The 25,040-nt window shown below is 38.6% G+C and overlaps 1 protein-coding gene across 2 annotated transcripts; it reads right to left on the reverse strand.

Moving 5' to 3' along the window:
* Positions 1-68: 68 nt before the first annotated feature.
* On the reverse strand, positions 69-24,762 carry eya2 (EYA transcriptional coactivator and phosphatase 2). Of its 2 annotated transcripts, XM_086293460.1 has the most exons (16): positions 24,441-24,762; positions 15,579-15,659; positions 15,335-15,375; positions 14,346-14,458; positions 13,381-13,497; positions 9,481-9,557; positions 9,144-9,327; positions 8,742-8,878; positions 8,534-8,617; positions 5,870-5,959; positions 3,734-3,792; positions 2,825-2,985; positions 1,961-2,075; positions 1,684-1,805; positions 1,479-1,579; positions 69-1,137 (listed from the first exon to the last, which is right to left on the reverse strand). In XM_086293460.1, exons 4-16 carry the CDS (start codon positions 14,446-14,448, stop codon positions 1,057-1,059), a joined length of 1,431 nt encoding a protein of 476 aa, XP_086149586.1. In that variant the 5' UTR covers positions 14,449-14,458; positions 15,335-15,375; positions 15,579-15,659; positions 24,441-24,762; the 3' UTR covers positions 69-1,056. The 2 variants fall into 2 exon arrangements, with proteins under 2 accessions (XP_086149586.1, XP_086149585.1); XM_086293459.1 differs by lacking the exons at positions 15,579-15,659; positions 24,441-24,762 and having other exon boundaries at positions 15,335-15,541.
* Positions 24,763-25,040: the final 278 nt, after the last annotated feature.

Genomic DNA, 25,040 nt, shown 5'->3' on the forward strand with positions numbered 1-25,040 from the left:
GATTAGAATGCGTCTATAGATTGAGCAACAGTGCAAAATGAGATGAAACTGAACTCACCTTTGCCCTCAGTGTAATTAATTTATCTTTATTCATCTACTTCAACTGTCTGTCACAACAAGTTGGCAACAAAGCATTATATACAGATCATTGCTAAGCTGACAGGCAGTGTAATCGGCACATGCACAATCATACCAGTCCAACTATATTACAAACAGGTTATTAGGAACTTAATGACAGTAAAGAAAACAATATACAACCCATGATTAAAGGTAAAGATTCATTCAAGCACCAGCCTATAATACAGCATCTTCAAGCCAACTCATCAAAACTTTTTGAGCAGATTTTTGGTCTTTAACTGTGATTATTGTTTTATGCAGAGCTCCCAAACTATTACCGTACTGTATTGTAAAACTGAACCAGTAAATAGCTCAGACTGTAAAGCTGAAATGCAGACTATTTAATAGCCCCTACCTTTAAGAGAATGGTATTTAACATTTATTACTAAAAATCACAATATCAGAATTCTTGCTTCTAATTTTGTCTTTACAACATTAATGGCCAGTAAAAAAACGTGTTAAGTCTCAAAAGAAATATAAAGACACAGCAGAAAAAGTCATCAACAATCTGAACTTTACTCACTGTGATCGCTAAACAGGATGTAAATATCCTGAAAACAGAACAATTTATAAACTCAAGATGAATTAAAAAAAAAAAAAAGTAAGTTTGTTGTTTTATATGATTAATATTATCGGTATTAACCATAAATTCCCTGGAGTTAGCGATGAGGCTTTGGTCCCTTATTTCACTTTGGCCTTTTATTTTGTTTCCAGCCCTTTTTTTCATATTTATGTATCACAGACACTGCAGCCTTGCTTCAGAATCCCCACAAAATCCATTGGCTTGGGTATAAAATTGTCTGTCAGAGTGCTTGCTCAATATAGCAGTACTGACTTTTAATCAGTCTCCAGGGGAATCTTCACCTGCAAGGTGCACTCAGAAGCTCCAGAGTTTCTCATAACACAAGCATAAGAGCAGAATGTGATGGATGGCGCCCTCTAGAGGTAGTCCAGCTCCAGTGCGTGGCTCAAAGCCTCGAGATCAGCCCTACAGGACACTCTCCAGAATGGCATGTTCTTCTGATAAAACAAAAATAATGTCATATCAAACGCGTGTATAGAGTATAACATTGAAACTTAAGATAGTATCTTTTCAGAAGTTTTCAGTGTTTCTGCAGAAGAAGAGCATATGTGAAGTATTGTCCCATTTGGAGGGGTGCTATAGTACACAGATACATCTGGATAACATTATAGAAAAGCATTAGAAAAAAAAAATCTAGGAAAATCTCAAAACAGCAATTTCATGAAAAAACAAACCCATACCACAGAAGCTGCAGAAATCAAGCATAGTGTAAGGTTAACTGATTTGCTGTGGCCCATTTTTCAGCCGTTAAAGTAATAATAAAACCAGACAGTTTTACCTTCTTGGCTACAGTCTCCTCTTCAGCTCCATCTCCTATCACCACATAGACTGCTCTCCGACCAAACCTCTGAGAGACACGCTCAAAACAACTTTCTTTGCCTTTGAAAAGGAGAAAAATCACAGTTTAAATTATTATTACAGCCTTTTCACTTGCTTAACTGTGATATTATCTCCTTGCCTACTTTCCCTTGAAGTTTTCTCACCTGTCTTGGTGGCACTGTATATGTTCTCTATGGGGAAGGCTGAACCTAAACCATAGAGTAACACCTTGGACAGGGCTGGAATGAGCTGAGTAGTGGTCACCAACACATTCACACAATTAGGCCTGAAAGAGGGCAAGACAGGCACTAAAGTCAGTAAATATGACAAACAAATATATTTTGTCACAAACTGAGAAAAAAAATGAAAATGTCAAATTAAACAAAGCTAACATTTAATTCACCTCTAAGTGGTAATAAAACTATGGAAGCATAAACTGACCTTGAGTTGATGAGAGCCAGAGCTTTGAGTGCTTGAGTCAGCCACAGGTCAGTGAGGACTTCCATCTCTCTCCTTAACTGTAACCACTCTTCTCTCTTGGGGCTGCCCAGTAAACCTGACCATCAAGAAGAACAAAAGCTTGACAGATAATCTTGGAAACAAGTATTTTACTCTTCTTCATATCCAAACTGCATGTTTATGCCTAGAAAGAAAATAGGAACCTAATGAAATACATCACATCATCACACGCACCACCACACATTTCCTATAATCCTATAATTATAAATTATAGGATTTATAATAATATAATAATATTCATAATCTTTATAATCTCTTCTGCTATTTGCACGTTCTTTACTGTAAATTCCTAAGTTAATTTGTAAATTTTGTAGTAACCTGTAAATTGTAAATATTGTAAAACTTTTTTTCTGTCATTTAATAGTCGGGCATTGTACAGCTACAAGCATTTCACCCCCATGTCATACTGTGTATGGTTGTGTGTGTGACAAATAAAATTTGAATTTGAATGAACTCAAATGAAAAGGTCCTACTTTATGACTTCAAATCAATCATCTTTTGATTCTTAGATGTTAAGATTTAGTTCTTTAACTCTTTACCCACTGAAGCCTGACTAGGTGTAACACTTACAGTTAGTTTCTCTTTTGCCTTTAAGGGCACTGGTGAAAGTCCTACAGTTGATAAATATTTGCATTTGTGTAGAATAATCTCATCATCTAACTTCCTGTAAGTGTTAGGTGTTTAATAAGTGCACGAAAACCCCACATAAAAGAAGGAAGGAAGAATTTCTAAACTTTCACGTCACACATAGACAGCAATGTTGTATAAAATGAGACTAGAACTTACCCCCGACATTATTTTTGTATGTGTTGTAGATCTCCTTGACTCTGCGGTATCGGAAAGCTAGTTTCCTCATCCAGTCCACCCCTCCGTGGACCCCTGACCCCAGGCACAGAGATCCTGCTCCTGCTGGGCTCTGGAAGCCATCCGACCCAAAGTTATAAGTGCTGCAGAGTCACAATAAAGAAAACAGCCAGGATATAAATCATAAAGGCGTGAGCTGAATTCTTCTGAAGATCTTATTGTAATAGTTCATCATTGTTGACATTGGTACTCCAAGAATCAGTGGCTATATTCACTAATATATTTTAGGGTTGCAGGAATTTATTAAAGCAATTCAACCATTGAAAAAGAAAGCATTGCTCGAGCTTTTCATCAAATGTAGGGAAATGTGCCAGTGCAAATGAAACTGTCCGGGCCAAGAAATCCTGTAAAATTGAATGAGCATTTGTCACTAAAAATATTATATACATGTAGTGTGACTAGAATAAATATAAAAACATACTCAAATGAAAAGGTCCAAGTTCAATAAAATAAATATGTCAAAAATGTACTTTAATACAGACTGGTTCGCTCAAATCATTCCTAAAAGCATCTTAAAGTGTTTCAACAAGTTTATGCAATAAAACGCCAGCACTGAGGGAGACAGAGGGAATGAAAGAGATAGTTTGATGAGAAATGAAAGCACTGGATAATCCTCTGACATATTATATGACTGTGGAAGTAGGGAAAATAAAAGACATGCACATGCTTGCATGCATGAGCACACACAGATGCACACAGCCCCCATCTCATCTTCATGCTTTTCTCTTCCTGCCCACTAAAACCCAGAGGGCAAGTCTGGTTCACAAGCCATAGCAGAACTGTCAGTTTCCCAGCTAAGCTTTGAGTACAGTAACACAGCAGAAACTTTACCTCAGGTCCTGTCCATTGTCATCTGATGCCACGTCATCAATATGGACTTGGTCACATTCCTGGGAAATGAAAAGGAGAGCAGATATATGATGAGATCCTTTTCAGAGTAAAGCCATTTACAGGCAGGTCTCTGCTCTATAGAAATGATAGCACAATGGATATGAAAAAAAAAGGGTTAAAATAAAATACAAGGAAGGAGGAAATAAGGTGTCAGGAAATGGGCCAGTAAGGCGCCACGGAAAAAAAGTCGTCAACATAGTGGTGCAATTCTAGCGCAACCACATAGTGAAGTAAAGTAAATCTGCACTTTTTTTTTAAATACACCTAACAATTTAACCACTGGTTAAAAAAAAAAAGAAATTCTCTTAAGAATCACTCATTGTCCGACAAGCACAATGGTTTGCATATTTGTCTCTGTTGGACGTTAATGCAGCCAACCAGACTGCAGGGAACAAAACCACACTGTAGCTTAACCAAGTGTCTGCAGCCAAAACACCTTCAGCAATATGCAGTAAAACAAGAAATTTGAAAACAGCTATTATGATTTGATATGTTAAATTTAAAAAAAAAAAAAAAAAAAAAAAAAGTAGGACAAGTCAGTCATCACAGACTAAGTGAAAACACACCATGCAAAGGTATCAAGCAAAAACTTGCACTCTGGTTTCTGCACACTCAGTGATATACTCTGTTTTTAAGCACGCACATGCTTAAAAATGGAGTCCTAGTATGACTCCAAACTGTAACGCAACGGCCCAGTACAGACCGGCTCTCCTATCACCTTTCCCAGACGGAGACGCTACCTCATCTCCCTTACATTGCTGCATAACTATATTCCCAGGGGCTGCAACCCACTCCCACTCAGGTGACATCCACCCATGCTGAAATGTAACTGCTGACAGTACAATGCGGATTACCTTTGTATAATTTAATTTCAAACATTTGATTATTTGTCAGCTTGTTATCTGTCAGCTCTGCAAGTCCTAAAATGTCAATGTAAGTGCAGAATAAAATAAAAAAAATTGCACATATGCTAAAAGTCTCAAAAAGCAAAAGTCTGAGTTAGTCTGATTTTGATTAGACTGCAATAGTTGTATCGTTAAATTGAGATAAAGAAAACTAGAACACACTGAAATCTTTTTTTTTTTTTAAACCATTAAAATTTCAACTGGCAATGATGGACTTGATTAGTCAGACAGTAACACCGACTATTTACAATACGTGAGTCATGACAGCAGCAGTTGTAGCCACTGGTGTTGCCACAGACATGATAAGGACAAGATAATTGCACCTTAAGACTTAACAGGCTTTGTCAGCCTGATATGGGGCACTGCTTTAGAACTTTACTGAGTCCTGACAACAAAAGGAGGGATAAAAACTGGGTTTGCAAATGGCTTTGTTGGCTCCTTTCCCTCTTCTTGACTGTTCCTCCTCCCATTTGACTAATTTCCCCCTTGGATACTCAGACACAGACCTATAATTATAGCACAAAGTGTACTTGTTCTCTTTTTCTATGCAGCTCTTCAGGTTTTCTTCTTTGTCAGAACAAGGTTAAGGAATTTAGGATGAAAAACACATGCGTTGTTCAGTCACTAGCAGGTACTAAAATGCATTTTAATGACCAACAGAGGCTTTTATTTCTTTTTTTAAGGAGTCATCATTTTAAGACGTTGTGTATTAACTTTGGGAGTTTTTTTTGATGTCCTGTCAATTCCCCATGAAAGTAAATTGTTTGGGTAATGCTGTAAATGCAGCAGAAAGAATAAATACGAGATAGATATTGTGTGAAGGGATTTCTTCAATGAGTGCCACCGTGCTTTATGTAAGAAGAAAAAGCAGCAAAATGTCAAACCGCTCGCTAAGCTCTTGCAGGCAAGGTTTTCTGGTTAACTGTATGCCAGCTTACATTGCTGGATAATTTTCAGTGCTACAGTTTTCCAGCTTACTGGAAAAAGTCACACAATTATTAGAATATATTGAGATCCAGTGCACTGTAAGCCAAATATGAAAATAGTACACTGGCACAATTTTCTTTGTGCAGCAAAGCACACCGCTAATTAATCAACACTGAGTCTTGGAATTTTCATTGTGTTTCTTTTTTCAACAGTTACGGTTCATCACACAAATTTCAAACCTCACCTCCAGGTCATTGAAGAAAAGCCTTGAGTCAGCCAAGTTGAAGATCATTTCCTCCATCCACAAACCCAGAGACACTGCCTTTGAAGAGTCCTGATACACACAGAGGCAGGAAAAATTGACACATGTTGTATATGCCATTCTCGCACAAGATGGAGAGAAGAAAACTGTTAAAAGTTAGTGTGGACAGTAACAGAATTTTTTCTTTTTGGCATCCTTAACTAAAACTATAAACAGATTTGGCACCATGAATAGAATGTGAATGTGAACAAAGGCTATGCTCTTTGTTAGCATGTTCATAGAAATAAAATTCTGGGCTTATGTTCAGACTAGAAGCTTTGGTATTTAGAGAATAAATTGTTCATTTAAAGCTATTTAACATTACTGCTCTTTTCATTATGTCAATGCACACATAATAGAAGCTTTGTTCTGCTCTAAGTAAAAGGATTGACATAAACAGGTTCCAGAAGAAGGTAGGCGTGAATATTTATCTGTCAATCAAACTTTATTGCTTATCGTTATCTCTGCCATCTTCATTCTGAGCTATTTGTTTTGGCGTTCATAAATTCAGTCAACAAGCTTCCCCAACTGTTCTCTGCTGCTGCTTTTGGTCAGAAATGCAAACTAATCGAAGTCAGCAACTATTAAAACCCTTATTTTCAGTCGTATACATGTAGACTCGTTTAACTACTGGCACCTTAAATGCAATGGATATAATAGCTGAAATGTAGTCAGTCTTTCACCTTTTCCCTCAAACCTTTTATTTTCTGTTATTTTCAATCATATAGAAAGCAAAGTAAAAACCAGGTTTTGCATTACAATAACTTCAATTCAGTTTTTAATAAGCATTTTCTGAATTACCACATTCAGAAAATATAAATCATAATGTGCCAGCAGTCTGGCTGACAAATCATCCATGTTGTTCAACTTTTTTTTTTTTTAAAAAGAAAAAAAGAAAAGGTGTGTACATATGAGTGGTGCATTGTTTTGATAACTCCTCTTTGGCAGCAAGACACGCAAAGCCAGGAAAAGTCAGCCAAAGGTGATCATTTAATTAGTTCATTTGAAATGACAAGCAGGGCTGTGTTCTCACTCAGGTTGGTAAAATGGACTTGATGACACAAGTAGGGTAAATCACAGCAATTACAAAATACCTCCCTCCACAAAAGGGCTTAAAAAAAGGTGATTAAGGACAAAGGCCAAAATAAGTTCAATAGGAGCGACGGGGAGGACACAGGTGACTGGGAGAAAATGCAGTGGGCGAGGACTAAGGAAGAGGTGAATAGAAAGGGTGAAGTGGGTGGAGTTAAAGGCTTGAGAAAGGTTTGTTTGTCCAATAATTGAAATAATTGTCTGTAATCACCCTTCTCTGAAGACTGTGGTTACTACTACACAGAAAATCTAATAAAAGCCTCTTTCTTTTAACCCCAAAGCAGAGGAATGAAGATGAAAACTGGTAGAAAAGGAAAGAACATGCAAGAAAAATTGGTTCCCAAATTTGCACCTTTGCAGGGGACTTTTGTTTGTGATATAAAAGACAGGGTTTGGGAAGACAATTCACACTCTGGAGAATAGAGTGAGGTGCTGCATGATAAATGAGATAATGGAAGCAAGGTTTTGGGAGTAAGGGTCAGCTCCTCATGTGGACATCTATTCACCTCTGGCTCACCAAGCTAGTGAAAACAGGTTTCTTTCAACAGACCCATTAGTCTTCCTCAGAGTGGGCCCAGACTTACCTTTACTTTATAAATGCCCAAGCATTTGTTAATAATAAGAGCAAATTACATTGATCCAGTTGGAAGAGGCTTATGGTGAGAAGCAGGATGCAAACAGAGTTAATTAACTCCAGAAATGATTATATTATTTCTCCCATAGTAGGAACAACAACAACAAAATATTTCTAGCTTCTGAGCCATCTCAATATTAGTCTATTCATTTGTTTTTCCACTGTCATTCATTCAGTTCCTTTACTGCTTGTCTTAGTTTTGATGTCAGAATCTGTCCCGAGTTTCCCTAGATCCAACAGTGGGGTGTTTGGGTGGTGGGAGGAATCAGGAATTTCTGGCACATGAGTCACATTTCAACACATCCACACAGTCTAACTTGCTCCTTCTCTTTTCTTGGCCCTTCTGCTCTTTCTCTCTTCACCCCCTCACCGTGGCAGAAGAGAAAGAAAAAGAAACAACAGATCCCTGGCCCATCAGAAACGCTGCTCTCAAACTCCCATCAGCCTTGTGTCAACCCACAGGGGGACCGTGAGAATTCAAAACACAGATCCCCGGCCAAAAACAAGAAATGCACCACTGTCCGCCCCTCGTCAGCTGCCTGTCTGTTATGTAAAGGTCCCGCTGGCTGTCAATCACGCGGCAGGTTGTCGGGGTAGCTAAACAGCCCTGCTGCATTATGAAAAGAAACAGGAGGGCAGAAAGGAAAAACAGCCAGCGTGTGAAAATGCTCAGGGATGAGACCCAAAGGTCACTTGTCTCAGGCAGCCAAACTGTTGACCACTAAGTTAAATAAGCACTTGATTGCTGAGAGAAAACAGGGTTACGCGTTTGTTGTTAGGATCATGTGTCCACCAGCCTTATCGCTGGAATTGGGTGTGAATATAGCTTCAGTACATACTCCTTACGGTAAATGACAACAAGAATGGTCATATCGCCATACCTTGCCAAATCGTGTGGAGAAAGTTCCCGTGAGGAGCGAATGGAAAATAATGATGGTTTCATCCAGATCCCAGATAAACACTCGCTGCAGTGAAATAACAGATATGTAATGTTAACCACATGACAGTTTGTGAGTGTGTGTGAGAGAGAAAGATAAATATTGGAGAGAAATGCTGATAATTTCCAACAATGTGTGACCATGGGTTTACCTCAATATCAGAGTCCAAAGGTGGAGCGGGGTCACTGGCTCTTTTTCTTCCTCTTAACTTGCCATCTGAACCCCTTCGTGTTGGGACCCCCTCCTCTTTACCTGGTGTGGGGGGGCTGGGTGGTGGGTGGTACTCTCCTAAAAGACAGAAATATTTTTTTCTTACTTTTTTTTTTTTTTTTTTTTTAAACTGGTCACAAACAACAATTTGTATGTTCAAAGGGGCAACCACATGGTTTTCAGAATCATCAGGCAAGTAAAATTTTTAAATATTTCAGTTTTTGTATTCTTTTTCTTAATGTCACAATGATTTAAAAAAATGACACATAGTATAATTAAAGTGATTAAATGACTCATATATTCTTAAAAAAAGCTTAGAAATAAAACAAAATACAGTTTTTACCTGTATGTGACTCTGGGCTGTGATTGGGCAACATAATTGGGTGTTCTGGGTGCTGATAGGCTAATGGAGCAGTGATCGCAGCAGGGCTAATGTTGCTACTGGTTAGGTAGGGGCTGTTGTAGTGATGTGAGTTATAATACGGCGAGTATTGACTCTGACTGTAGCTTGAATACGCTGAAAACTCCTGCCAACACAGACAAGAATATTAGTCAGTGACGTCAAACATCAGTTGATAACCGATTACAGGACTTTTAGAGTTCCCCTTTTATTTCTGCAAATAACTATATACAAAGAAACATTTTGTTCACGTGTTGCTAGTAAGAACTTAGATACTCACTTGTTGTGCAGGGTTGAAAGGGGTTGAACTTGATATTGCATGGGTGCCTTGAAAAATTCCAGAGGAGATTCCACTACCTAAGGAATGATGCACAGACAAGGGTTAGCTTTAAGGTATAAATCACTCATAAAGGATTAAAAAAAAAGATACAATTTCAAACTGGAGGGATATTTGACTTTGCTCCATCTAGTATTGTTGAATCCGCTTCATATATAATTTCGCAAGATCCAATCTGATCTGTGATCTGAGTAGAGGAAGTACTGAGCAGTAAACTTTGACTCCTCTTTGACAGCTAAGTGCTGTAGAAGGTTAGAGTGTGATTTATTATGGACATGACAATACAGGTGGGAAAGTCTGCTGCTCCTGCTGCTCTGGGAATCTTCGAATCTAATCAAGCCAAGGCAAGAATGTCTCCCTCCGAGCGATTTTGCCCCACATTAATGCCGTCTCACCTCGCATCTTCCTGTCAGGTATGTGCATACTGTTTGTTTGTCTGATTAACTACTTCTCCTGTAATTCTATCACCTTCACCCACAGAACTGGATATATTTCTAATTTTCATTCCATCCCTTTAGTTTAACCATTATCTTGATGTAGCTTTAAAAAAAAGCAAATTAAATTAACCCCCCCCCCCAAAAAAAATAAATAAAAAAATGCAATAATGCTGGCTATTAGCCAAAGAGGATCAAATGAACTTCTACTAACTGTGAAAAAAAAAAGTATGTTGTGTGTGGTTCCTTAAAATGGGGATACTATTTCCTAACAACTTCATGTAAAACAGTTACATTTTCAGAATTTACAAACAGACAGTTATGCATGTTATGAACCGAAGAAGATGACAGTTGACAAATTTTGCAGTCTTTGCTAAACCAGCTGAGTTACAGGACAGTTGTAGTAACTGTAAAGTAAAAGAAAGAACATTTTTAAAAGCAGTTCGACCTTTTAATGTTCCCGTTTTAGAGAAACTAAAAGCCGTTTCTTGTTATGCAGCTTGTTATAGATGATTGTGTCTATTGTACAAGTACAAGCTATGTACAGGATATGAACAGGATATAAATATGAAAAACTATACAGAATATGAAGTAAAGTTATTTATTTCATATTCTGTATAGTTTTTCATATTTATATCCTGTTCATATCCTGTACATAGCTTGTACTCACTACAGCCTGTACATACTTATAGTTATAGAATATTCACAACATACTTCATACCGTGTACATTATAACATACCATAATAGACCCATTTCTGTAATATACTCACATATCTATATTATTGCTAATATATATTGTAATATATCTATATCACTAAAGCACTTCTGGATGGATGCAAACTGCATTTCGTTGCCCTGTACCTGTGCATGTGCAATGACAATAAAGTTGAATTCTATTCTATTCTATTCTATTGCCATCTGCATTCATATGAAAAACAGATCAAATGACATGCCTACTATTTGTTTTATTTCCACCTGTACTGTTGATTGAATGGGTGGTTTTAAGCAATAAGTAATTCCATGGGATAGTTTGGAAGTTAATTAACAGACACTGCTAGCTTCCTAGCTTCCTATATGTAATTACCTTATGTTTACCCTTCATTGTTTCATAAGATCATTGCTCCTTCTTCACCATGACACAGTGCATGACAAACAGTAGAATAATGACTCAGTGGAAGAATCACAATGAAATGGTCTCAAATAACACAACAGCCTTTAGAGTGACTAAAGGAAAAATATAGGACGTCTCTGGAGTAAACACAAAAAGCTCCCATAGCCCCCATTTGGTTTGAGTTGTACACACAGTGTACAGTAAGTTTTTCTGAAGGCTCTTTGTGGTGTGTGTGTGTGTGTGTGTGTGTGTGTGTGTGTGTGTGTGTGTGTGTGTGTGTGTGTGTGTGTGTGTGTGTAGCTTGCGTATTGTGTGCAGTATAATGGATGGCATGGAAACATTCTGAAATCCTACAAACATTTGGTTGTTGTGGCAGTTTATTACCGTTTGAAGTTTTCAGTTAATGATTTATGCATACAAATATTCAAACAACTGTATTTTGTTTGGAAACAGTGTCCTTCAAGCTTTAAGTACACTATGTTAAAAACTGTTTGTTGGTTCAAGGGTGATCTAACAAAGCGCAGTCACTAAAGGCTTTGCAGTTTCTGAGAGGCTTCATCAAAAGTGTGTTTACATGAATATTTACATTCCTGTGTAATGCCTCACATCTGAATATTCTCCTAAAAGAAAGTTATATGGAAAAAAAGATTTAACTTGTCTGTAAAGAGCTGACAAGCAATTGATCTGGAGTCAGTGGGTGAGTGGAGAAAGATAAAGCATGACATTCATATTGGATAACATTGGATTTTAAGCAGAGCACAAACTTAACCGTGTAAAAGACTAGCGATTCTTCTTCGAAGAGGAAGATTAGGGTAAATTAAAAAGCTGTGGAAACAACTACTCAGTCATCAGTCAGTTAGTCCAGCGGTCCCCAACCTTTTTTGCACCACGGACCGGTTTATGCCCGACAATATTTTCACGGACTGGCCTTTAAGGTGCCGCGGATAAATACAACAAAATAAAACTAGTACCGGTACCGAAAAAAAAGAAGATTTATTCATAACACACGTGAAAAGACCCAGGAAAACCGAGTTAACGATAAAAACAATAACAAAATAACGCTGAAAACCGATAAAAACCCTGAAAACCATACATTTCACACCTGAGCCTCAACTCTCGCGGCCCGATACCAAACGACTCACGGACCGGTACCGGTCCGAGGCCCGGGGGTTGGGGTCCGCTGAGTTAGTCCGTTAACTAACTGAAAGGAAAAGGATCTATCACCATGACTATTTTGGCAATAGAGTAAACTATAGTTATTCACAAACAATGAACTCTGCTTATTCACAACATGACAGTTTAGTGCTCATTTTAACTGCAGCCATGAACTTAGAAATGCTTGTGACAATGCAAGTTCCCAACATTAGATGGCTTTTAACCTTGTACAAAGTCTGTGTGGTGTCTGATTTTGTTGAAGTGAGAATAACACAAGGTAATTATCCTTGCTAGTGAGTAGTCATTTGGTATCCAACCTTATAGACACAAGAAGAAGAAAGGCAGTAAGATTCAGAAAGTACTGGGTTGTTATTCTGAAAAATATTCAATGCAAAATAACAGCATTTTAAAAGCACGTCCACTCATCGGTTTATTGCCCGAAATTGTTTCATCTTCTCCTTGTCGCTTTCATTCAGTGGAAAAAGCTCATGCTCTGTCTGCAATATTAAACCCATTCAACCCTCCGTAAAATGCCCCTTAACCTCTCCCCTCTCACACACAAGGTCAATTTCACGCTGGTTTCAAAGCCATAAAGTCGCACTGAGCAAGTCATGCTTTGGGCGCCGGACGACTGAGGAATGTGTACAGCACAGACACACACACTCAATCACAAACACACACAGACCTGCACGGGCATAGCGCTGAACAGACTCACGAGTTCTACATCTTAGTCAAATCATTTGACTGCCAACAAGACCCTCTGCCTAGTTTTTGTTATCTCTACAATTCATATTTTTCCTCTATCCTCTCATTTTCTCTTCCTATCATCTACATGTTTTTTTTGACTCCCTCTCCAGAGAAACTGACACAAGCGTTTGCATGCTGTGTTGTTGGTCTGAGTGGAGAAAAGGGGCCTGACCCCATGAAAAAGAGGAGGGGTGGGGAGACTTTTGACGCCAGGAGTCCAGACCGCAGCTAATGGAGAACAGGTGTGGCAGAGAGAGGAGAGGAGCTAGGGATGACGGCGAGTATGGATGCTCCATCCAGTAACGCAATATCAGAGATGCCTTATAAAAGGTCTGTGCGTTGTTGTGTGCGGTAGCGTGTCCTTAGTTTCAGTACATACAGTGTTTCAGACTAACCATGTGTATGAGAGTAGCTGTAGAGACTTTGACTTGATGGAGTACTGCTGAAGTTGGAGTAGCCCAGTAGTCCTGTCTGTCCTGGTGAGTGACTTAGGCCATCCTCAGTTTTAATATCTAAAATAACATTAAAAAACAGAAAATTAATGTTGCATTCAGGGCAAGACTAACCAACAATGCTGGAAGTTATTTTCATTATCAATTATACCAAACACGCTATTACTAGAGTTTCGATGTTGAAATCAGAAAACGGTTTGGTCTAATTCATGGTAATCAGTTGAGATAATTAAACCTACAGAACACAATGAGGTTGACTATCAAGGTTTGACATTTGAGTGTCTAGATTGGTCCATCTCTTGAAATCCATTTTCCTGAACAGAGCCTAGATTAACCATAATGCTAAAACAAGTGACAAGTGACGTGATCAGCTTGTTATAACGCAGTGTTCTGCTGGTAAGCCTGTGGTTCTGGCCTTCCTGGATGTTAGTTTGCTACATGCCACCCACTTCGACACATGTTCACCCCTTCAAAGGCAGCAGGCTAGAACAATGCACCTCACGACCTGCAAAAACTCCACAGAAACAGCTCTACGGACGAATCAAAGACCCAAAAGTAATCATTTGGCCCCTGATCCTTCCAAATCCTAGTCAAATCAACCAATCTGCGGGATGCCTAGAACAAACTGTTCCACTCAGCCCCAAACATCACAAGACGCAGCCAGAGAGCTAGTGTATATGCCCTGACTAATCGCAGCTGTTTTGACTTGAATGAGAAAGACCCACAAAATATTGTTTTAATGCTGTGGCTTATTGGTGTAAGTAAAATGGCAATTTATCTTCGTAGCACAATGCCCTGGTTTGTTGTGTACATTACAAAATGTTTGTTCCCCTAGTGTCCACCTCAAGTCACTGTTTTAGAATGTCATTGCCTTGTATATTCATAAAACCATGTTTGTTTGTACTTACTGTAAGATGGCATGCTGTAGCCCTGTGTGTGGTGCGTGTACGATGCGTATGGTCCTGCAGGTTGGAGCGCAGGGCTGTACTGAGTCTGTCCATATGCTGCCATGACAATGATCCTGGAAAGAGGAAGCTTTTGTTAGAGAGTTTGACTTCTCTGTTTTTGTCATGTTAGAAAGGGGAAGAATGGGTGGATGCCAGGAATCTTTGATAAAATTGAAAGATACGCATTGTTTTTTTTTGTTTTGGTCTCTTTGCTTCGTCTGTTATTAAAAGCTTAAAAACTTAAACAAATCAAAATAAAAAAGTTAAATGAAAGGAAAGGTGAGCTATAGCAATTTCCGGAATCGCAAATTTAAATTTTTGTACTTTACCAGCATAGCTTAGCTTAACCCATAGACAAAAATAATCCTTATTTGTCTTAAACAGTTCAGATCCTCAGTTTATCCACGGGGCTAAAACAAGCTATTTTTGCTCCGATTTCCTTTTAGTGTAGGCCCCTTTAAACAAGCTTTCTTTTGATTGGCTGCCTCTTGCAAACATAAGATGGCTTGATCTTCTGTGCTCACAGCCGGAGCTGTGTGAACTGGTATTTTGAAGAGTCTGAAACCCATGTCTACAGTTCATTTGATCATACGCACGCTTTATATAATAAGGTAAAGACATCACAAAAATAGAAAGAGAAAACCACAACAATCGGATGATCCTTCATGAGCAAGCACTTGGTAACAGTGTGAAGGAAAAACTCCATTCTATCAGGACAAAACTTCAGCCAGAACCAGGCTCAAAGAGAGTTTAATAATAACTAATGATTATTTACAAAGTGGTGAATAAACAAGTAGAATGAAAAGAGGAGAGAAGGAGAAATACTCCTATGCAACATAACTATGGGAAAGTTCAGAGTCACCTGATCCAGTCCTAACTACAAGCTTTATCAAAAAGTTCTAATCTTAGTTCACTTTTAATTTTAGTGGCAAATGTCATTAAAAGAATACCTGAGGATGTGTAATGTCCTTGGATTAGATAATAAGAAGCCCTGTGAAATGAAGCAAGAGTGGACACAATTTAGAAAAAAGTTAGAAAAAAAAAACATGAGATCAACCAAGAAAAAGACAATGTCACTCAAAGAAATGGTTATAAACATATAAATAGTTATGATAAGATGTTTATTCACTATGTAACAAACCTCTCAGTAATTTCTCAGGCAGACTGCATGCCTTTGTAGTCTGGCTCTCTTACCTGCTCCTGTAGAGAGAGAGCTTAAACCTCTTTATCCTCTCACACTAGTGTTTGTCAGGTTTCTTTCAGTCGTCAACTATCCTGTGGAAACAATAGTGAATACATACCATCAGGACATAGTCATGCAGGTTACTGACATGCTTCAAGCCCTGTTGAAGCAAAACAAGCAGAAAAAAATATTTTATTCATGCAAACAGTTGAAAAGGTGAACAGGTTTAAAGAAAACAAAGACTCAGGGAGAGAGATTAAGCTAAATGTAGCATTGATGTGAAGCCATTGTCACAGTGACTTCAGACAGTCAAATAAGGGATCTGAAAATCAAATGAGGAGTTACAGAAACCAGGTACAACTGTTTCTAAGGTTGTGGTTTTTTTGCAAAGTAGCTTGCTTTAACCTTTCAGACTTACTCTCCTGCCTGACACCTGTGCCATGCAAATTGTGTGTTGCTACATAGGGAATAGCTCACAAACCAGTGGGGGTGGATAGGGTTTTCAACAGAAAGCTGTTAAACAGAATTTCTCATGTCTGTTGGCTGACATGGTGGGACAATAGAGCTGATGTGAGTAAACACGATGGCATGACAAAATAATGACATGAGGAGAGGAAAAATTTTGCAAGATATTTTTCCCTTGAGCTACAGTAGCTCTTTAATTTACTTGCTTCTCTTGAGTAAATTGAAGGTTTTTTTAGGGTCTACCTCACAATATAAAGCACCTTGAGGCGATTGTTGTTGTAATTTGGAGCTGTATAAATAAAACTGAATTGAATGCTGCAAATTAATATGAGAAATACGATAACATATTGCTTTATTGGATAGTGAAATCATTCTGAAATCACTCAATTAACCACAACCAGATCGATATGGCCTTTTTGATTTTCCTGTCAATTTACAGATAATTGGATATATCAGAGTAATGTGATATGAGAGTTGATTAGAAGATGTACAATTGATAGGTCCTACCTAATTGACAAAAGCAATAAAAATAAGAAAAAAGGATTCTGTAAAGTGGGCTGATGGTTAGACAAAATCTGCACATATAAATAAGTCAAAGGAGGAAGTTGAATGAGGTCAGTCTGCCCAACAGAACTCCTACTACAATGCTGGGAAAATGTCAAAATGCTATCTGTGTTACACATATCAGATCAAAATGAAGGGAAATCTTGATTTTGGAGCATGCAATGATACTGATTCTGTGGTAATAGTTTTGAGAGGATGCACTAAGAAATGTCTTTACAAGTTTGCTGTGGAAGTACAGTTACAGTGCATCCTACTTCTTTGTAAAGAAGTAAAACACAAACTGCCTGCCAAGTCTTATCGCCTGACATCAGGACAAACAGGAAAAAAATCCTGCAGCCATGTTCCCAAATGTTGCTGAAAACAATTTCTGAAGAATGAACTCTGCTAAAATGTTGACGTATGTGTGCGTATTGTCCCAGTAGCCAAGTAGATGTCAGAGCAGTGAAGAAAAGCGTGACTAAATGCTATGGTTGCCTGTCTTTGTTCCGCACAATCTTGTTCCTTTGTAAATATATGACTACATTTGCAATAACCTGAACATTTTATTAATATTATATGCTCTTTTTGTCTCCCCCTCTCTCTTTTTGCCTTAGGCCATTGCAATCTGGCAAAGCTGTAGCTAACTGCCTGACCTCCAACCTCACTGACAACACACTGACAGAGACAGATGACAGTGATGAATTATAAGAGAAACTAGGTTTCAGAGCAGCAGAGATATGACCGAGAAAGAAGACTGAAGTGGCAGAAGTTAAAGATTTACCGTTAGTGGCTTCACAAAATCACAGGCAAAATGCATTACTTACAAATAGCGCACTCTCAGCCACAAGGACTTACTAGATCCATTTGTAGGTCTATAGTATTGACCTTACCTTAAACATACATACATGCGAATGCAGGTTATTTCTTTTCCTTCTATTACAAACTTTTTTTCTTCCAAGTAAATATGTTACAACCACAGCTTAAAAGCATAAAATTGTATCTGAATTATTTTCATCTCAATTTGAAATCTAAAAATCAGGCTTTGCAGTTTAGATGTAATCAGTAACCTTTGTTTAAGTCCTTGCAGCCTAATCTGACCCTTATCACAGGCAGACTGTGAAGCTCAGTATGATGACACTGATACTGCAGTGCAGAAGAAAAATAAGGGAAGTTCTGTTGTGCTTTGCATTTCCTAGTACTTTCCAGGGAGTAAAACAAAAAGCAACGTCTGTTCAGAGTCCTCTTGACTTTAGTTGTAACAGTCCTGTATACATACACCCACACAGACACAGACATGCATGTACACGCAAACACAAAAACTGTATGAAAGCCAAGGCACTTCCTGGTTCAGGTTGAGGCCTGGGATGAGGGCGGCCAAGGCCATGGGAACTACAGGACACCGGAGGGAAGATGAGCGGCGCTCAACAGAGATGTGGAAGGCCAAGAACTGAAACCGAAGCTAAAACAAACCCAGCAATGCTACAGGGGGCCGCGAGGCCACAAGGTCTGTCTCACCAGCTTCACCTGGGTCTCAGAGTTCTGCTAGACCTCGGCTTATTTCACGGGTATCAAATTCTAGCCTTTGTGGAGTGTATTGTGCTTTAGGTTGGAATGTCATTTGGGAAAATAAAAGGAAAACATCTGTTTATGCAGATTTACCTTTTATTAAGTAAAGCCACAGATTTGACTCACACTAAGCCAACTTATACCTGTACATAATAAACTAGGTTCGGTTATTAAGGTGTTGTCATGTTCAAGAAACTGGTTTCTATGACATGTTATCACATCTGGACAAAAATCAACAAAAAACAAACAAGCAAAAAAAAAAAAAAACCTACTAGTAAAGTTTGGTATTTTAACTAGGTGACCTCACCAGATGCTGTAGCTGGTGGCAATTTCCAATGCAGGGTGTGTTCCCTATCTTATTTACATTTGTCAGACATTTAGGTAACCAGTGTCTGCCTGGTGTTGACAGTCTAAATATGTTTGCATATGTCTGGCTCTCTGAGTCTTGATATGACTTTATAGTAAGAGTCTGGTTACAGCCTGAGGTGACCCACGGATGGTCTGACCTTTATTATTGGTTTTCAATCATAAGTTTGAAAAGGTAATTTGGTGGTCTCTGGTCATGCCATATGGAACCCCACCTGGAGCCCTCAATTTGTACAGTCCACATAAGTGCCTGGGGGAATTTGGGGGGCTGTTTCGCTGTTGCACACAAACCTCTCTCTCAGCTGCTGATAAAAGACATTGAACAAGGTCCCACTATTTGGATTTATGTCAATGTTTTGGGGAGGAACTTGATGCCATCTGCCAACCACTGCCCCGTTTAAACATTTTCGGCACACAACTCAGAGTTCAACAGACTACAGAAAACAGGAAAATATATGGATATTTATGTTCAGAACTTTTTTTGTATATTTAATAATAAAAAAAAAAACCCTACATCCATCCACAAGTAAAAACAAAGCCAACAGTTCCAAATCTAAATGAACACAAGATGATTTAGTACACATGTGGGAAAACACTGTTGTTTTTCCTGACATTTTCATGATGTTTTTTTTCTTTTGGTATTATGATGATAAAAAGCCCTTTCAGAGCCTGCAAACTGTCCAGTAATGCTGGAAAATCTTTCAGTAAACAGAGCGCAAACTTCATGCAAATCTGCAACTTTCCATCCAGGGACTGAGCCTGGTCTGGCACTTATTTTCTTTATCAATTATGTCCGCTGATTATTTTCCTAAGTAAACATGTGCACTAAATGTTCTAAAATATGCACATCTTTGAATTGCTTGCTTTGTCTCATAATTTACATTTACATATGTTTTTTTTGTCCAAGTTTCCAATTTTCAAAAGAGATAAGCTGTAACATAGTGTTATTGTTTCATTGGAAGAAAACATGGATATTAAAATATTAGTAAATTACTTTAGCACCCCATTTTTATGCTCATTTTCTATATGTGATTTGCTACCGCTGACTGTTATTGCTATAACTACATGATTAAAGCAATGGCTACTCACAAAAAACACTCCATCAGCAACGGTTTAATTGTAACACTTGGAAAAACCATACAGAAATGTTTTTGTTGACTCCATACAAAGTTTGATATTTGCTAACACTACAAAAAACAAAGACACGTGCGCAAGATAGTTCCACGTGTTGCAGTAGAAATGGTCCTGTCACTCCCCAATCCCTCCCTTCTTACCCCAACTTATCTACAATATTTACAATATCAACAAAAAAACCTTAACTTCCGTAACCACTTTAAGACATAAAGTTTTATCTCATCTTACAAACACAAATGATTAAAATAAAGACTCTATTGATTAGCTCAGCTTTTTTCTGTCTCCTTTTTTTCTTGAGATAACAAAACAGACACAAACGAATACAACTGAATGGTGACGCTATTCAAGTATGTTCATTTAAAACTGATATAGACAGGGAACTCCTTTGAAGGAAACAGAAGTGATTCTGCAAGCGGCTTCAATTAACCTCTGGCAGCAGTGAACCTGTTGTCAACTCTGTGTACACTCTGTAACTTTACCTTCAAGACTTGGTGTTCTGTCTTTTTCACTTGACTAACTCCAACAACAGCACTGCTTGAATGTCAGCAGCCCACTCCGTCTCTTGGTAATCAAAGCTTTTTTATTCGACACTACTGCCACCTTTATCCCGATTTCTCAAACACGCGCTCTTTCCTCCGTTCTACATTTCTGCTCATTTCAGCTTGCATTTGTTTCTTTGCAAACTCGATTCCCTCCCTGTGTTCAAGGGACAACACTTATAATATCCCTTAAAATTTCCCCCTGTAATATTGCCAAACCCAAGAAGGACCACCTACGCCAAAACAAGTGCCCCGGGACAGGGGTCAGAGAGGGGGACAGCTGGCAGACCTCCCAGCAGCCTAGAGGAGTGGGTGTGGGTTGGAGAACTGGGCTGACCCCAGTCAGATGGTGGTCTGGCTCCCAGGTAAAAAAACATCTGGTCTGGTGATGGGAGGGCGGCTGTGCATGCGCTCATGAATTTAAAAGTGACACACGCCTGACTGCATGAGTGCTCCTGCCTTCTCTAATGAACTCATAGACACACACTAAAGTACACACACTCTCAGACTTGCTGCTTTATTAGTCATTAGGTTTACCCTCGATCGTCTCCTTAGCACATGATGGCAAGTGGCTGCCTTAGCCGCTAACAGCTGGCCAGACAGAACTCAGCAGTAGCTGAATCTCAAAGGTGCTACGGACAGACCGAGGTCCAATTACTTCTTTACTGGTAAATTTACTGTGCAAGTGTGTGTCTGAGAGAGACGAAGAAAGCAAGAAACAAAAATGGAGATAAGAATGCCAGAAAAAATAAGACATTATCAAATATGAATTCAAACTCAGTGACAGACTGGCAACCTCATACTGTGGCAGCTGGGATAGGCTCCAGTCCCTTGCGAGCCTGAATTGAATAAGTGGAAGAAAATAGGTGGATGGATGGGTGACTTAGACTAACAGATGGAAAAATTTTTAAAAAAAACCAAACAAACAAAAAAAACAAGCAAACCCCCAAAACATTATATTATATGAGGAAAAAGTAATGCTGAAAAAAAAAAAAGAAATTCCTACACCTAAAAAAAATATTCTACTGAAAACCAAGAAATATTAAATTCTCTTTTGGAAAGTGCTCACACATTAACCCCCCGCCCCAAGAAAAAAAATGGTCACAGTAGGTTTTGTTGCAATGTGTGTGGCTTCACTATTCAAGATGAGATAAGGAGATAGCCAGAAAGACAGCTGTTGTCTGCTGACAGCCCAGAGTTTATTACACATACCCAGACCTACACACACATCACCACAAGGACTCGCCGGGAGCTTTCTGGGCCTTAAGGGAATTAAATATGGGGGAGAGAATGGCAGGAAAGCAGGAGGCATTAAGAAGGAGGCCTCATAACTTTGGAGTGGTTCAAGAAGTAACAGAAACACGTTTTCTGCCCTGACTTTTTGCTAAACCAAACACATTGACAGTAATGTGCAGTTTTTAATAATTTAAAATTATTATCTAAATGATGTTCGACTGTCAGCTTTTATGTTGTGAGACTATAAATAAAGAAGTCTAGTAAAAAAAATCTAATATAAAATCTAAACATTAATCCCCCTCCCCCCAAAAAAACAACAACAAAAAACTTGCTGTTGAGTTGTTTTGGGACATTTAAACTTTTCCTTATTTCCTTAACATTTTACCTGATTGGTTGCAGGCTTCTCGGGTTATGAGCAAAGAATATAAACTACATTTAAAAAAACAAAAAAAACCAGTATATTTAAAATAAAAAGACAGAGCAAAAACAAGCAATCACACTGACGTACACTGGTCACATAAATGCAGCCGTTATGACTTTGACCTTGTGTGCTTGTTTGTAAGTCAGGATTAAACTGGCTGTATCACTTGACTATTGTGTCCCTGTGACTGTTAAAAAGACAGGATAAACTACTGCCTAGGAAATACTTGTGACCTTGACAAACACCAAGTGCAATATTAGAGAATTTAGACAAAGACAACATGCCACTATGTGGACAAATTTGGTCTGTACGCCACACTTAATGAAGCACAACGAGAAGATGTCAAGTTGTGTGTCTAAGAGTTTGATAATAAGCTGACTAAACGGCTAAAAAAAATATTTGGTTCTGCGCCAAATACAAACGCACTCATTTTAGTGCAGCAAATTAGAAAGCTTTGCAATGACACAGAGAAGTCTGGTTCTAACACTGCTGTAGCCTTAAATTCATGTCATTAAAGCTGCTTGACTCCCAGTGAGAGTGAGAGAGAGAAGAGAGAGGCTGAGGAGAAAGGGACAAACAGAAGCCATAAGACATCAAGAGCTGCACAGCTGTGAAGAAATATCATAAAATCGGTGCCGATAAAGTCAGGAAGAGCAGAGCTTCCTATGAAAATATTTATCATTCCAGAAACGTTTGGCTACAGAGGGGTTTGGAATTAATTTGTGTTTTCTTAAGAGGGGGTGCCTTCAGTTCAGGATGGGGAATTCTCTACAACTCGGGACTTTTTGGGTTCCTGCTTATTCACAATTTATTAGAGCTAGTAATAAGAACCATGAAGTCTGAGGAAACAGGGAGAAGAGAAAGAGGCAGAGGGAGAAAGACTGTGAGGGGCTCAGGTCAGCTATAGAGAAGAAATCCAGAAATGGGGCCTAATGTTATTAGGAGACACACCACAGTGTTAAATCAAACATGCTCGAGCACAAACGTTGTGAATGTGGTTTGAGCCAGCATCCCTGTCGCCTCCATCAGACCCCTGGATATTTATGGAGATTGAAATAGAGGTAGCAGGAGATTCGAACGTATGGACGGTTGGGGATCTGAATTTCACACACCAACTATCTAAAGTAAGACTCCCGCTTTGGAACAGAGACAACTGAGAGTAAGTGGCAGGCGAGAGATATGCCAACTAGGGCTTTATAAAATTCAGAGTGCTGGTATATAAGGAACATATTTTCATGTCCCACTTATATTAAAAAAAGATCTCTGCAAACAAACATGTAATTGTTTAACTTATTAAAGTTTAAATGTACATTTTTAAAAATATTTCCTAATTAATATATATATATGTTTTATCTATATATCATGGCAAAAGTCTACTAGAAATCCAAGACAATGCAATGTCAGAATTTTTTCATGTCAATACATTTACTATGTAAATGCTAAAACCAGAGGACCCCATTACTCATTACTCTTCCAACCCTGTAACCGATAGAAATGTTTAAAAGTAATTTGAATGACTGGCAAAACAGTAGAGCGAGTTTTCTAGTCTGGAGCAATGAAGGAGTCCTTGACAAATATGAATACCAGTCTTTGAAAAACGCTAACGGGGAGGCTCCCCTAATTTACTCATTGAGGGTCATTGCGTGGCTGCTACACGGGTGGCAGTGATTTGGGTGTAATCTTCTGTACTTATAGGCCCGAGCAAAAATTAGTCCACGGACTCAAAGCCCACCAAGAAAAACAAAAGGAGCTCAATCTAAAGAGAAGGCACCTCACACACTTCTGCCCCAGTTTTTTTAATGGCTTGACAAGACACAAAATAACCGTTTTGCTGATGGTGATTTTCTACTGCTGGGAATTATTTTTAAGAATTATAGTTAAATGCTTAATCAGAATGTACTATTCTCAGCCCATAGGATTTTTAAAATACCCTGAAACAAACAAACAAACAAAAACAAAACTAACCAGTTTTACTTGTATATGGCGCGGAATTTTTCCGCTTTAGAAAACATTTGTCCCTACACAAAAAGGAATGGTGCCAAGTACTGTTTGTATCACGGCTTTGAAGATTCCTATAATTATACATTACATTTGGGCTGTCTTATTTTTAAAAATCAAATTATAAAACAATATATAAAAACAAACATTTTAACAATACCAATAATACCGTCATTATATTACCCTAATTGTGTAATCATAATAATAATTATTATAATTTTAAAATAGCCAAACGAGGAAAAAATATATATAATAGTGTAGCTGAAATATTATGCCGTAAATTTACTTTAGTATACACTTTTCACTGATACGGTTTGAAAAAAAAAAAAGGGGGGGGGGGGGGGGAAGAAAAACTCTCTTAACGGGACAAATTATGCTTTCTGTAATATTTATCTCAAAAGCTCTCAGTCAGACTTGGAAGTATCAGGAAATACATAAAAATTCGCAGCGAAACAGATGAGCATCAAACTCTGCGGATTGTTTGGTTTAAATCAGTAAATCCATGAAGTGATATATGTAATGATATGATGCCTTATTGTATAAATAAATAAATAAATAAATAAATAGATAAATAAAAGACAGTAAACAAGGTATATCAAACTTACCATAATTCAGAATAAGGCATATGCAGGAAAAATCCGATTACCGATCAGAGCCTCTCCATGCCCAGGAGAGAGCCCGCAGGTCTTTCCCCCAAGTGTCCCAGGAAATCAGTGACAACACGCTCCTGTTGACTCGGAGCTCCTGAGATGAGGAGGAAGAAAAAGCGGACGCTTTAAATCGAGGGTCTCTAGGTGACAGCTTTCTGTAGACACTGACTCGCATCGATCTCTCTTCTCGCACTCTGCAGCTTCAGGAGCGTGTTTGCTTTCCCGGCGGTGGGGAAGCGGTGTTAAGTAAATGAGCGAAGATTCCTGGTTCCTCCTCCTCCTCCTACTACTACCGAAGAAGTGCGTGCGCGCTGCACACAGCCTGAACGCGTGTGTTTGTGTGTGTGCGTGCGCGCCCCCCATGTCTCAGCCACTCCTCGTTTATGCCCTCAGCAGAAGTGCCTCACTTCTCGCCTATCTTTAAATCTTTGTTTAGTCAAAGGCTCTTCACCGCCTGTGTTTACACAACGACGCTGAAACTACTGAGGGAGACACGCTGATGCTGAGGACTCAACGTCTGCACTCCAGATATGAAGAGTTTCCTTAGCTTGTGGT

This window comes from Aulonocara sp. 'chitande type north' Nkhata Bay, linkage group LG5 (genome assembly GCF_057382095.1).
Source record: "Aulonocara sp. 'chitande type north' Nkhata Bay isolate Kocher_YH1m ecotype deep benthic linkage group LG5, A_spYH_male_GT1.1, whole genome shotgun sequence".
Lineage (NCBI taxonomy): Eukaryota > Metazoa > Chordata > Actinopteri > Cichliformes > Cichlidae > Aulonocara > Aulonocara sp. 'chitande type north' Nkhata Bay.

Coding starts and splice junctions, on each gene's coding strand:
- eya2 (XM_086293459.1), bottom strand. CDS start 15,483: ATGTTTATAACCATTTCTTTGAGTGACATTGTCTTTTTCTTGGTTGAT. Junction 9,328..9,480: donor CTTTCAACCCTGCACAACAA/GTGAGTATCTAA, acceptor CTGTGTTGGCAG/GAGTTTTCAGCGTATTCAAG. Junction 8,879..9,143: donor CAGCCCAGAGTCACATACAG/GTAAAAACTGTA, acceptor TCTGTCTTTTAG/GAGAGTACCACCCACCACCC.